Below are 14,157 nucleotides of genomic sequence, written 5' to 3' on the forward strand. Positions count from 1 at the left end.
GAAGTTACATGACATATATTAAACAATAAATACCCTTTCCCCATACACATTACACACTGAAATGAAATTAAAAAAATGTTGAGATCCAAACAAATCACATTGCTGGGTGCCATAACCTGTGTGATGATTAAGAATTTTTTTTTCTGTGGAGTGCAAGTGTGATTCCACTGCTGCTCATTCCTAGTTGATGAGCGGGCTGCTGGGTCCTCAGGTACAGGCTGAGCAGCTTCAGTTTCTTCTCTTAAATTAGTGGCTGGCCCCCAGGGAAAACCAACGGTCCAGTTTTTTTTGTTTTTTTTCAGCTGGGTCCTAAATAAAACCTCTCTCTGCATTTCTTTCAAACCTGAATCAAAACACACACTAAATCTATATGGGACATATTTAGGAACCTCACAATAACTTTGTATTGTTCATTGGAAATCCATGCAGATTTAAAATAACCCTGATTATATAAACTGTAATAAAGGGTAACTGATGCTTATGGGTGGTCTTTGTATCTATATTTGTATCTTGACATTGAAACACATATTTACACACACATTGTACACACACATTGTACAGCGATTAGAGGAGGACCTTCTATAGGAGGGGTTTTTAAAAGCAGGTTGGACCGGTTGAAATGTAAAACGATCTGGACCATCAGTAGCCCTGGGAAGCGGCCAGTGTAAAGTAATGGGAGGGTGGTGCTCCGCTGGGTGGAGGTCTGGCTCCAGCTCTCTCTTACCGCCAGGCACGGTTCAGCAGCTTGACCTGAGCCAGCCTCTTGCTGATCATGGTGGCAAAGACCAGTCCGAAGAGGACACTGCTGATCAGCATGTAGTCATAGTCGTCGTTCAGCACGTCGAACTGCTTGGAGGGGTACACCCGCGTCTGATAGATATCCAGGCCGTACGCCACCACCTGCGAGCACACAGACAGGGGTTAGGACTAGAGGCTGCTGAATGAGCATGCTGCTGGGTACACAGGGACAGAAAGGGCTCTCTTTATACTGTGGAGAAGATTACAATGAGGTGCGGTCCTGGCTCCCACGTGCCCAACAATGCCATTCCACTAGCACTAGTATTCCTGTGCTTAGGTGCAACACAAATAATTACGATCTTATTTATTTTAACCACGCTGTCATATTTAATTCAATACTGACATAACACAAAAAATTAAAAGGTCTTATTGTGATGCCAAGTCTATCCACCAGATCATAACTCTGAGAAATAACTGACAGCTTGCACGGAAGTGCTGGACATCAGTCAGATGTGGGTACTTACAAGACATGTGGACTCCAGACCAGAGGGGGCAGTGTAGATCCCCTTTGCTCGGGAAACAGTCTGGTTGTAGTTAATGAACCACTCGGAACGGATTGGCATTTCTGGGGCATACGGAATCAGGTTCTCCTCCCTGAAAAACAAAGCCTTTTTCAGTCCCTAATTAACAGTAGAGCATCCCGTCTGGGTAAAGTCACATACCGAGACTCAAAGGATGCCCAGGGTGGAGTCTTCATGCATGCTACAACCCCTATTCCAATATCGCTATACTGTATATTCCTCCCTTTCAAGACAGAAGTGGACAGTGCTCTAAATTATTCCTTCACAAAATTCGTCCCAAACCGTTATTGAAAACAGACGTGCATTAAATATATTTTAAACGCTCCCCTGGCACTGAGACACTGTATACCCAGACCAGGGCACCCGGTCAGACTCACCGGCTCTGCTCTGAAGGCACCTCTGGCCGCCTGGGATCCAGAAACATCTTGGGCAAGGAGAGTATGGCCCCGGACGGCAATCCCACTGTGTGTCGGGAGGCAAGGAAACGCTTTCACTGACACAAAACAAGGCAGGCGTGATCAAAGTGTGCTTGATCAGCATCGCCTTAGCTAAACTGTGCAATGAAGGGACAGGTGATTTATTAAACAAAGAAAGAGAGAGGGTGCGGGGTGTGTGTGTGTGTGTGTGTGAAGAACGTATCCCAGCATGTTCTTTTTAAACACAAAATTTAATAAATGGGATACATAGTTTATTTTAAACAAGCAGCCATTCCCTGTTTAACTAAGACAGGGCGCTCGGTACTGAACTCACCCAGCAGATGCCTGCTGGTGATGCCCTTCTCCGTGATGGTTGCCTCCAGCTGGCTGATGGCGGAGGGGAAGATGTAGGACTGCTGCAGGACCTGAGGGGTCAGGGGCCGGTCCAGAGAGCTGAAGGCCGTGCTGTTGTACTGCTCCGTCCCCTCATACAGCTCCAGCACAGAGAACTCGTTCCGGCGGGACTTGGTGTTCCAGTACTGATACTGGGAGACCGAGAGAGAAAGGACAAGACGACTGGTTTAACAGATTACTACCACATCATCATCATCATCCCTCTCCTGGTATTCACAGAACAGATATTCCAATGTTACAGGGAAGAACTGAAATACTCGAGCATTATAGAATGGATTTGCTTTAGACACACAAGTAAGCAGACCACATGCAAATAAACCCTAACCCTCCCATTCCTCAGGACTGCCAGGGTCGTTCCTGCAGCCTACACACATGTGCGTGCGCACACACAGAAAAGGGATGTGTTTGAGGGCGAGCAAGAGGGAGCTGGTGAACGCACCACGACCCAGTTCTCGGAGTGGACGAAGTAGACGGGCCCGCGTGCCTTCCTCTGCACCGCCTCGTGGATGATGCGCCCGGTCACCCCGTCGATCAGGTACATCCCCACGAAGCTGCGCTCCGGGTGAAAGTCACTGCTCTCCGTCACCACCGCCAGCAGGTTCGGGTTCAGGTACTGCAAATTCAGATGTGATTATTCAACCAGGAGAGAACCCTTGAGACACACATCTCATTTCAACACACACACAGGAACTGTAAACATACAAGCTGGATACAGTGGGGCCACATGGATAAAGAAGGGCGACCCTGACTGCAATAGAAGACATAACGGACGTGTTTGTGGAAACAATATCCAGAGTTGCGGGCTATTCTACTACGGCCCATAAAAGTCGATTTGTGAACTTAAAATCAGCTGGTTTTCACAGAACCCCCATGATCACTAATCTTGAACTAGCTGACTGTATACCTATAATCGTAAAATACATTTCCAAATACTAAAAATGACTAACGTTTTGACTGTGAGTCTTTCTCAGATTGAAAACATGGAGAAAGACTTATTGGGCAAAACCTGTGTAACTGAATGTTTCTTTTAGTAAGTTAGTCCAATATTGGAGCCGATTGGGTTCTGTGAAACCAGCAATAAGACATTAACAGACACTCTGGGCTGGAGCTGTTCTGGTATGAATGAATGGGACATGTACCTTATAGAGCACGCTGCGGTCCCCCATCACACGCCCCTGGGAATGGACGTGCTCATTGGCTCTCTTCCCTTTCACCGCTACGATCCTCTGCACCTCTGTGGGAATGACCACTTCCCAGATCAGCTCTGTCGTCAGGTCCTGGAAGGGGAGGCATACAGGGAGCCCAGTTAGGTGCTCAAGTTAAAACATCCAAGCAAGAGAGGAAATTCTACAGTTACAGGTGTCAGTATTGTGCTCTCCCCAGCCTAGCAACCTACCCTGCGGAGCCGGAAGCCAGACAGCTTCCCCTGGTCTGAGTCCACCAGGTAGAAGAAGACCGAGGAGGCCATCTCCTGGAGCTGCTGCAAGACGCGCTTGGTGGACGGGAACGCTGTGACCTGCAGAGAAAGGAAGTGTGGGTGAGTTGCAAACACAGTAGGTTCCTTCAAAGTCTTTGTAAGCCAGCTGGAAAGTGGGAGGAGTCTTGGGGGTGTGGGAGGGGTCTCTGACCTTGTACTCGTTGTCGATGAGCAGCAGCACCTTGGCGTAGTCCTGGTCCATGAGGGGCAGCAACAGGGACTGCAGGATGGGCCGGCCCAGGCTGGGAGGGGTGATGTGGCTCCTCTTCCCAAAAATAGGGTTGAAGACATGGACAGTGATCAAGCCGGTGTCCTGCAAGCACAAGGCATATACAATAAAGACTGACTGCTTGATTGAATTGGCGTTGCACTCTCCACCCATCCTGCCTGCTTTGTAAGGGACACTCCCCAGGTGAGATGGGCCGCGCACGGCACAGGAATGTGCTTCGGTACCTTGTCCTTGATAATCAGGGTGCACTGAGGGGGGTGAGGGAAGTGGGCGGTCGTTCTCTGCACCACCAGCTTGAAGGAGGAGCCGGGCTGCACCTTCTGCAGGAAGTGTTTCCAGAGGATAGTGCCAAAGCTGCTCTCAATACCAAAGAGCTGCAGGAGGGAGGAAATGAGACAATTTCAGCACAAACTGTGTAATTGAACACAATAGCATTGGAATTGGAATTGCAATTTCTGCTGTCACTGCTATTTCAATTAGAATTAGATGAATGAATAGATGCTATTCTCTCCTGTTGAGAGCCAGCTTGCTCACCTTCCCCGAGGCCGTCACCATGACCATCATCTTCTGCAGGTTAAACTCGTCCCGGGCCAGAGTCTCGATGGTGACCTCGTTCCTCACCAGGCTGCGCGGCTGGCGGGCATCACAGAACATCTTCCATAGGTGCGCCATCCAGGACTGCAGCAGGATGAGCTGGGAGGAGAGACGCTTCAGCACCATCCCCAGCAAGCCATCTGCAGAGAACCACAAGCAGCCCAGATCAGCATGGGAGCGGAGACAGGGTTCAGAGGAACAGGGCGTGAGGCAACGACATGGGACCAGGCTACACTGCAAACAAGAGGTGGATTCTGATTCCCAGGATAAATGTCTAAGTGAAGAAAATACATTATACAATTAAATTACCTGAACAAACGTTTACTAATTATATATTATATATATAATTTATTAAGACCCCTACTATAAACAGATTCAAGAATACATCTTCAAAAGCAGGGTGTTGTATCCTTGAATTTTGGCTGTCTTCAGTGCAAACTTAAATGAAAAAAAAAAAGTTTTACCTTGAATGGCTGGATCCACGTGCAGCGTTAAGAAGCAGTAAAATCAATCAGTAAACGGACCAAAGAGATAACAGGCGAGGCAAAACCTCAGCAAGATGATCAGACAGATCAATTTTAAAGTGAAAGCCACGGCACGCAAAACGAAACGGGTTTCACTCGTCATGCAAGAGATAAACCAGCTACAAGAGAGCGAAGGACACAGCAACTGCGCAGCTGAAGTGCTGTGAACCGTTTACTAGCTGTCACCCGTCACCCCACTCCTTTCCTCCCGAACCACACTGACGCAAACCTAGAGCAAGTCCTTTACCTGCTTTCTTCCCAAACTCTCCCTCCAGTTCAGCCTGTGTCCCGGTGAGAGGCAGATCCACCATCTCCATGGTAACCACCTCAGCCAGAGCCTCTTCCCGGATCCACAGGACCCTCCCTGGAAACACAATGCAACACTTCACCTGCTGAACAGCTTCCTTCAAAACACAAAGTGACACACACTGTATTCCAGCTAAAGATAATAAAGCAAACTGAAAATAAATGAAGAGAACTGAGGAACGGGCACAAAGCAGACAAATAAGGAATACCTCCTCCTCCACCTCGCTGTGCCTTTCAGACTAGCGGGCTTGAGGAATCATCATCACTGCTCAGAACTTGGACTGCAGTGCCGAGCTTTTGAGCGCACCCCCACAGCGCAGCGTTGCTCTGTCAGTGTGCCAGGGCTTCCCTACCTGGCTGCTGTACGAAGATCAGAGCATGGTCCTCAGTCTGTACCAACACCCTGTACCCAACCGAATCATCTTTCTTCAGGAACGCATGAACATAGAGCTGAGAAGAAGAGAATAAACAAGGTCAGAAACATCTAAACACTAGGTCTGTTGAAGATAGTTTTTGAACAAACACAAACACACACAGACCGTACCAACCTTGTTGTAAACCTTCCACGTCAACCACTATACTAAAGGGTTAGTGCCAGTTCTGACTCACCCTCTCAGGTTTCCCACCATTGGGGTCATGGTTAAAGGTGGTGGTCGTCTCCAGCAGTCTCCGCCCTGAATCTGCTGAGAACAGGTTGATGCTGTAGGCCTGTTGAGCAAAACCAAGCAGACAGAGTATTGATTTACTGCAGGTGTTACTACAAGACAGACACTGTGCAGGGAAAGCAGAACAGCGTATCAGCGTGCATTGCACAGTTAATAGCAATCCAGGACATGAGAACAAAACAACAATCACTGGACAGGGAGACTGGTGCAAAGTGGCAAGGTTACACGTGGTTTCATTTTCCTTTCCTTAATAGAAAACCGTGCATCAAATGCACCGCTGTGAGACTTACCGTTTCATTTTTAGGCGACATGACGACCGCCACCGTTTTCTCTCCAGTTGTAGCAAAAGATACCAGAAGAGCCTGCGAGAAAGACCGACGGGGTTACACACAGGTCTACAGGTACCCTTAAATTGCTTTTTTTTTTTTTTAAACCCCAGCTTTCCATCTCTACATTCCTGAGTGCCTTTTCATTAGGACGTGTAGCTGAGTTTTATCCTGCATGTGTTGAGAGGCCCTGCTCTCTGGTTTACCTGCTGGAAGTCCCGCAGAGGGGCGATGGCGTCATCCCCCAGCTGCAGCAGGATGTGGTGATCAGGGCCGAGCTGCAGGAAGAACTCCGCATTGGGGTGCCGAGCCGGGTTGGGTTGGGTGGCCAAGACATGAGGCTGGAAACCATCGGACAACTCCACATCCAGAGACTGCAAAAAACAACACCTTGTGAGCCACAGAGATTGCAAGCGATTACAATGTAGTTTGAATGATCTCACAAACGGATTACAATCAAAACCATTCAATACGTTCTACTTAATTCTTATCAAACTTATCGAACGCCCATTTGTATTTATGCATTAGCCTGCTTGGTTCAAAATCTCAAATAAAGGCCAGCTGAACTCTAATTAGACTTCAACAGTGGAGTCAAATACTGTAGTCAAATCTGACACCTTTACCAGTGTAAATGCCTGCAGTAGCCAAAATGCTTGTCTGCATGACTTCCGAGTGTCTTGCTGTTCTATGGATTGGAGTTGGGGGGTGAGTAGAGGGCTGTTACCTGCAGTAGCACCTGTCTCATCTCCTGCTCGTGCTCCTCCTCCAGCTTCAGGGTGTACAGGGAGCGGCTGGCTGGGTCAGCACACACCAGCACCCCATCCCTGACCACAGCACAGCCCGGCTTAAGACTCTCCAGCCAGAGGGCTTCCACAGACACCTGCACAGGGGCATCCGATACAATAACAGCACACTGAGTCATCATCCTAGATAGACCACTGCACAACATACCACACCACCCAGCATAATACGACTGGATAGCCAGCAGCGTGATTTCTTGTCCATCCAAGCTGAAGCACATCACAGGGATGGAAGTAAGACTCCCATTGCACAGCAGTTTAATCCAATCCTGGTTTTCACAAGACACACCTGAGCTTGCTACCTATACACTGTGGCTAATGAAGCTTGTAGTAAATCCGGGAATGGATGAAACTGCAGTGCATCTGGAGTCTTATTTCCGTCCCTGCATCAGTGTGAGGTTCTTACCTGCTTCATGATCTCTCCATCCTCCAGATTGTAGGTTGTAATAGTGAGGTGTGAGTGTGGGACCACTCCCAGCACAGAGACCAACCCACTCCCTCCCGAGTAAACCACCTCATACTGAACCGTCTCGCTGCCAGAAAGACACACACTTCTCCATCAGACAGGCTTGCGTAGATTCAGCTTTTAAAAACACATTGGATGTGGCTACTGATGTGGCTAACAGAACAATTTTCAACAAGATAGTTGGAAATGGGAAACTGGCACTTCACACATTAGACACAAACAAGTTAGTAACAAAAATAGAGATTGTGTAATCTGGTCTTTAGAAGTACTAGAGATACATGGGAATACTGTTCATTAAGCAGCACAACAATAATATATATACACTTTTTTTTTCCTCTACCTGTCTGGTAAATTCTCCACCCATTTCTGATGCCCGTTGGAGAGGTAATGAAGGGAGATGGCAGTTTTCTTCAGGATAGCTACGTACTTCACTGAATCCTGCACCCCGACAAAACCAGCAGACTGGAAACTGAAAACAACAACAGCTTTTAAAGTGCCTGAGATTAAAACGTTACTCTGAACTCTTCCCTTTGCACCTAACCAAACAATAGCGCCTTGCGAAAAAAACCCAGCTAACTAAACCAACATGACACAAGAAGCCATGGGAGCGGCTGCAGCAGTAAATAGGTGATTACACTAAACTGCCCCTACCTGCCTGTGTCCAGCAGTGTCTCCCAGTTCAAGCCCCCAATGGTGGTTTCCCAGGATCGAAGCAGACGTCCGTTGCCAGACACCGCGATCGCATCTGTGGGAACAAAACAACGATTGAACTGGCTATAAATGATTTTAAAACCAAGTCGATTCAGAACGGTCTCTGTTGCACACCCCCCTTTACGCAGTCACCAATAAAGGAGTATTCCTTGGGAGGTGTCTCAGCTTCATTTTAGTTACCATATCTCTCTGCTTTAGCTCTTCCAACCTAAGCATTTCTGATCTGAATGTGTACAAAAAGTGTTGATTCTTCCTTCCGGTAACTAATAAGCCATCACATCAGGTAACATGAGCCAACATGAAAAACAATGAAATGATATAAAACACATTACAGTTTCATGATGAGAAGCTTCTCATAATTACCAGGATAAGGCTACAACATGTAACAAAAATCAAGGCTAAACGAACCTTGCCCGTGGACCAGAAAGGTGTCAATGTGCCCTTCAGGTCCTGTCTTGTCCACCTGTCTCCAGACTTAAGAAAAGGAAAGTGGTGTTAACGAAAGAGACCCATTACTAGGGGACCAGCACACTAAAGCACATTTAAAACACCCTGCCTTCACTGAAATACCTTGGTGGGACTGTACACGTTTGCTGTATGTACTGAACTGCAATTTGCATGTCATTTGAGAACATCTCAGGGATGTAAAGGACACCACTGGAGTGCAGAATGAGCCATTCAAGGTTAATTTGACACACAAGTGTTGCCTGCAGCCTATAGCTACTAAACTCAAACTTAAAACGGATCACACATTTCCCTTCCATTCCAGACGTGCATGAATTAAGTGTAGGCATCCACATTGCAGGGATGAAAATGAGACTCCAGTTGCATAGCAGTTCCACCCATTCCAGGTTTTAATATATGCTTGATTAGCCCCAGTGTAGAGATAGCAAGCTTGGGAGCGTCTTATTAAACTCATAGTAAAACCAGGAATGGATCAAACTGCTGTGCTATAGGAGTCTTATTTTCACCCCTGCATTAAAACTACACACTGCAAGGTATACACACTGCTAAGCCTGTCAGTTCGGGTGGTTCACGAATGCTTCAGCACTGAGAGGATTTATAAAGGGCTGCTGTAACTTACTGATGTCCCCATTCCTGGAATTGAGAGAAGCGATGACGTTCTGTTCTGTGGCCACCAGGAGTTTTTTGGAAGCCTGTGTCTGCGAGTCGAAATATGCAGACTGGACCTTCCCTACATACTGCTGCCTCCTGCAAATGAAAAGAAGGCGGCAGGTTAATATCACTGGTCAGACGGACACTCGCTTTGTATGCAAGGCACACAATAACAACGGAGAACATCTGAGCGGCTGCGATTCGGAGACAGTCTGTGTTAAATATATACGATGCTGTCTGACACAATGTCTTACAGTCAGCGTTTCAGAACGGCAAGCCGGGACAGGGACAGCTATGAAATATACTGTGCTGGTGTCCCTATATCAGTCCTGCCATTCATTCACAACAGCAGAGCAAAGGTCTTTCCGTGAGGCTATTCTCCGTGCCCAGCCTCCAGTCTCATTCCTCAGTCCTTGCTAGAATTACTCACCAGTCGAATTTGCCCGCCTGATCCTCAAAGACAGCCGCGGACAGGCAAACCAACCCGAAGAGAAAGACCAACCAATTCACCATGGCAGCCATGACTGCGAGCAGACCTCCACTAGCCCACAATCCACCGGTGCATAACGCTAAAGGACGACAGCGAAATGAATAGGACCGCGAACGCGCCAGTACAGAATTACTCTAAACCTACATATAAATATTCCAAAATGTGCATTTTAGCTTTTCAATATAGGGCAAATATTACAGATTAGCGACCGTTTTATTTCTTTATTTCTTTACGTATTTATCGCTAGGCAGTGTGCTGGTCTGCTCTGGTTCGGGGTCCTGTGAAAGGCAGAAGCACAACGTGATAGCCATGCCGAAATCAAAGAGGGACAAGAAAAGTGAGTTTGAAATGATTGTTTTTGTTAAAAAGCGTTGTTTTATTGTGGAATTGGAGACTTGCCTTGTCAGATGATTTGTCCAGTGTATGTGGCACAGTCCTGTAGATAAACACGGTGCAACACGTTGCTTGAGACGGGTTAGTTTGTCACGCGTTACGCGTGTGCTGCTGCAGCCAGGTCCACTAAACTCATTTCAGAATAATTACTGTAAGTTATTTTACCAAGATTGCAGAACCACACTTCTGTGCCTTTATTGTACCAACCAGGCACACAGAAAGTGGAGCCGGTCAGTACGCTCTGTGATGCGGTGTGATGCTTGATGATCTAGTGGGGAGTAAATGGATTGTACAGATCGCAAGACAAAATACTTGTAAATAAATACTAATAAAAAAGATAATAAAACAATGTTGTTTTTGATGTTACAGTAGGTAGTAAACTAGCATCGTGGTGTAGCTTTTTAAAACGCATCCACAGAGAAATGTTTGCGGTAATCGATGTTTTTTTCATTTCAGTCACTTTAACTAAAACGACCAAGAAAGGGTTAGAATCCAAACAGAATTTAATTGAAGAGGTTGGTATCATTTTTTTATTAAGTTTACAAATGATACTGCATCTAACAGCATGTGACCGCTTGTGTGTTTGTTTGGTTGGCGCATCTCCCTGATCTGCTATCGCTGACTTTCTTTCCAGCTACGGAAATGTGTGGACACGTACAGACACATCTTCATCTTCTCTGTTGCGAACATGAGGAATAACAGGTTAAAAGACATTCGGACTGCATGGAAACACAGCAGGTGAGGCCGGGTGTCGGACTGAACAGTCAGGGGCCGGCTTACAAAACCTTTAATCTGGATAACAGTGATCTGGCTTTTGTGATCGAGATTGATCGGGAGAGTTTCGATCAGTCTCTTTCAGCAAATGTCAGTGCTTTATAACTATTATTCGTTTTACAAATAATTATGATTAAATAAAATAATCTCAATCCCAAAATGTAGGATTACAAAATCTGCATCGCTGTTATCCAGATTATGTTTTGAAAAACCGTCCCTGGAATATCATTGCTGTGTTATTATATCAGTGTGGCTCAAAGGCAGCTGACCAGTTCGCAGGGAAAGAAGTTCCCTCTGGTCCAGCCTTGTCAGGTAGCCATGGGAAAACAGCGCGGCGTGGAACACTGTGTCTGTGCCTCATGGTCAAGCTGCTACCAACAGAGCATTGCTGTACAGAATTGGTCATCAGGTCTGAGCCCCTGACCAGAGCTGATGTATTCCAGGACACAGCAACACTGATGGGTTTGTAGGGAAAGAGACGTCATTATAGTCTCCTACTCTGTTCTGTCAGTCTCTGCTTCTGTGCAGTGCATTCAAGCTGTATTTTCATGCAGTAATAATAGAGGCCCCTGTGTTTTTATCCCTGTGGTAACTCCTGCCGGCTCTTACGCTTTGCTTAGGTTCTTCTTTGGGAAAAACAAAGTCATGATGATTGCCTTGGGAAAGGGCCATGCAGACGAGTACAAGGACAATCTACACAAGGTATTTGCTGCTAACCCAGTTTGTGTGCTGCCTCTTCAACCTGGGTGCCAGCATTACAGTTCTTGTCAGAATTAAAGAATTTGATGAGGTTTAACTGCAATGGGTTTTCTTCCTTTGTTTTTTTTTGTTAGGTCAGCAAGTACCTAAAAGGTGAAGTGGGTCTGCTGTTCACCAACAAAACAAAAGAGGAGGTCCAGGAGTAAGTATGGGTTGACTAGGGGGACGTATGCATTGTGCAAGACTGAATCTGCATCTTAACCAGGCTAACACGACACACAGTGGCAGAGCCAGATACGAGCACTAAAATAGCTTACAAAACATCTCTTGATGGTGCATGGCAGCCTCTTTTAAGATATTTTGTTAGTCCTTAAAAGTATGTAAAAAGCACTGTTTAATTGAAAGAGATTGAGGTCTGCCCCTCTCTCAATACTCAGCTGCATGTGTTCAGATCAGCACGTCTTTTTGTATCTGCGTGCCATGTGCAGAGTGCAAAGGGATGCTGTGTGTTCACCTGGTTTTAAAAGGGTGCCTCTCACCCCCCTTGCTGCAGGCACTTCAGCCAGTTTAAGGAGATGGACTTCGCCCGGTCCGGGAACAAGGCCAGCCTGGCAGTGACTCTGGATGAAGGGCCCTTAGAGCAGTTTCCTCACTCCATGGAGCCACAGCTCAGGCAGCTGGGACTGCCCACGGCGCTGAAGAAAGGTAACAGAACTGGAACAGAGACAGCCACTGTTTATCTGCCACTGTACTGCTGCAGTGAAGTTTAACATTGGTGGTGTTAAATACCTTAAACAACAAACCTGAATCGTGAATCCCTCTGTAAGCAGTGCGTGAGTTTAAAGCTTTGTGACTAGAGCCCTCTAATTCAGAAAGCCTTGTGTTTTTCTTTGGAGAGTGCTGGTGCTTACTCTGTGCTTTGATTCGCTCTGCCTGCAGGGGTGGTGACGCTGTTGTCGGATCACATGGTGTGTAAGGAAGGGGATGTCCTGACCCCTGAACAGGCTCGGATTCTGGTGAGTTCATATATTTTATACCACTTGGCCCGTATTTGTTAATAGTTTACAATATGACCTAAATAGTGGTGTCAATAATACTTTTAATTTGTAGATGCTTTATTTCATTGATTGATTTTGAGAAAGGCTTCTAGTCGAAACGTTTGCAACTGAATTTAAGTTTCTTTTAGTATTTCTAAATCCAGAACAGTTTAATAGTTCAGGATAATAATACAGTCACTATTAACACTTTTTTGTTTTTTGACTGGAATCATTTGACACAGTAGTGCAGAATCGATCTGCTGCAACAGCTGCCCAGTTTGCCGTCCTCCAGTGTTTGTTCTGTTGCTGTCCCCCATCTTACAGAAACTCTTTGGGATCAAGATGGCTGAGTTCAAGGTGCTGGTTAGCTGCATGTGGATCGCGGAGTCTGGGGAGTTTGAGAAGATGAGCGAGGAGGGAGTGGAGGAGGAGGAGGAGGAGGAAATGGATGACGCAGAGGAGGAAGACGATGAATAAGATGCAATAAAGACTGTATTTAAAACACCCAACGCATGCCAGCTTGGCTGCAAAATAGTTGGTTGTCAGTGCTTTCTGAAAACCATTATTCTGTTTTTTTATGTAAGAAGATAAAGTCCCCTTCTGTTGGACTGATTGCATTGCTCATGAGCACCGTGTCCTGCAGACTGGTCCGTCACACTGCGTCTGAGTGTAGTTTCAGTACACGGCACAGTTATTTTTATAGTTCACCGTTACTGATCCTGATCTGAGGTTATCTGGAGCAGCTGAATTTAATGACTGCCAGCTGTCAGCCTTTTTAGTTTCCTTTCTGTAATTATTATTTTTTTTTTTTTACACTTTTGAGTTTGCAGTTGCAGCTTGTGTGAATGGTGGCAGCAGAACTGGAAATCTGTCTTTAGGTTAATGATAAGAGAATCTCTTTCAGATCTCAAGTTACGTTGGGGACACAAAACATAGAACAACAGTGCTGCGTTACACCCCAGTTACCCGGAACTTGCTATGAACATGATTCATATTTATATAATACATGATGTTTAACAACACGATTAATGAAAGGATTGCTACTGCTCAGGGTAAAGCTTGGATACACTAACAGGTAACAGATTTACTGTCGAGGAAGCCAGAGTGTGGATGGGTTCTCCGCTAGTTAATCTACAGGCAGGGCTGGAGAGTCTTCACCCACACTGTAATGGACTGCAGCCCACAGGGCTTTGTAAAACTGAAACCAATGTAAATGTTGTGGGTATACTTATTGTATAATGGTTCTAGTTTCACAGGCTCCTGATCAGTGTTAATATGGAACCACTTGATAATGGATGTAAATGTACAGTACATCGTACAAATAAAAAGTGAGTGTAAGATGTCAGAATGATGCTTGTGCTCTTCTGCGATACCGGGGAGCCTGGGTCACCCTGCCTTTAG

The 14,157-nt window shown here is 46.1% G+C and overlaps 2 protein-coding genes across 3 annotated transcripts; one reads left to right on the forward strand and one right to left on the reverse strand.

Moving 5' to 3' along the window:
• Positions 1 to 533: 533 nt before the first annotated feature.
• Positions 534 to 9,885, reverse strand: LOC121328563 (ER membrane protein complex subunit 1-like). 2 transcript variants are annotated; one of them, XM_041273314.1, is made up of 23 exons: positions 9,794 to 9,885; positions 9,332 to 9,459; positions 8,656 to 8,721; positions 8,188 to 8,281; positions 7,877 to 8,005; positions 7,477 to 7,603; positions 6,995 to 7,150; positions 6,477 to 6,644; positions 6,235 to 6,306; positions 5,889 to 5,987; positions 5,633 to 5,729; positions 5,221 to 5,337; positions 4,914 to 4,922; positions 4,390 to 4,589; positions 4,080 to 4,229; positions 3,778 to 3,939; positions 3,546 to 3,665; positions 3,289 to 3,426; positions 2,589 to 2,762; positions 2,070 to 2,280; positions 1,697 to 1,781; positions 1,263 to 1,392; positions 534 to 900 (listed from the first exon to the last, which is right to left on the reverse strand). In XM_041273314.1, exons 1-23 carry the CDS (start codon positions 9,883 to 9,885, stop codon positions 721 to 723), a joined length of 2,904 nt encoding a protein of 967 aa, XP_041129248.1. In that variant the 3' UTR covers positions 534 to 720. The 2 variants fall into 2 exon arrangements, with proteins under 2 accessions (XP_041129248.1, XP_041129249.1); XM_041273315.1 differs by lacking the exon at positions 4,914 to 4,922.
• A 201-nt stretch (positions 9,886 to 10,086) lies between these two features.
• On the forward strand, positions 10,087 to 14,122 carry LOC121328572 (mRNA turnover protein 4 homolog). Its single transcript, XM_041273338.1, has 8 exons — positions 10,087 to 10,190; positions 10,703 to 10,761; positions 10,881 to 10,984; positions 11,641 to 11,722; positions 11,854 to 11,921; positions 12,273 to 12,424; positions 12,659 to 12,735; positions 13,081 to 14,122. Exons 1-8 carry the CDS (start codon positions 10,163 to 10,165, stop codon positions 13,231 to 13,233), a joined length of 723 nt encoding a protein of 240 aa, XP_041129272.1. The 5' UTR covers positions 10,087 to 10,162; the 3' UTR covers positions 13,234 to 14,122.
• Positions 14,123 to 14,157: the final 35 nt, after the last annotated feature.

This window comes from Polyodon spathula, chromosome 16 (assembly GCF_017654505.1).
Source record: "Polyodon spathula isolate WHYD16114869_AA chromosome 16, ASM1765450v1, whole genome shotgun sequence".
Classification (NCBI taxonomy): domain Eukaryota; kingdom Metazoa; phylum Chordata; class Actinopteri; order Acipenseriformes; family Polyodontidae; genus Polyodon; species Polyodon spathula.

Coding starts and splice junctions, on each gene's coding strand:
- LOC121328563 (XM_041273314.1), bottom strand. CDS start 9,885: ATGGCTGCCATGGTGAATTGGTTGGTCTTTCTCTTCGGGTTGGTTTGC. Junction 6,645..6,994: donor TGAGACAGGTGCTACTGCAG/GTAACAGCCCTC, acceptor TGTTTTTTGCAG/TCTCTGGATGTGGAGTTGTC. Junction 2,763..3,288: donor ACCGCAGCGTGCTCTATAAG/GTACATGTCCCA, acceptor CTGAATTTGCAG/TACCTGAACCCGAACCTGCT.
- LOC121328572 (XM_041273338.1), top strand. CDS start 10,163: ATGCCGAAATCAAAGAGGGACAAGAAAA. Junction 11,723..11,853: donor ACAAGGACAATCTACACAAG/GTATTTGCTGCT, acceptor TTTTTTTGTTAG/GTCAGCAAGTACCTAAAAGG. Junction 12,736..13,080: donor CTGAACAGGCTCGGATTCTG/GTGAGTTCATAT, acceptor CCCATCTTACAG/AAACTCTTTGGGATCAAGAT.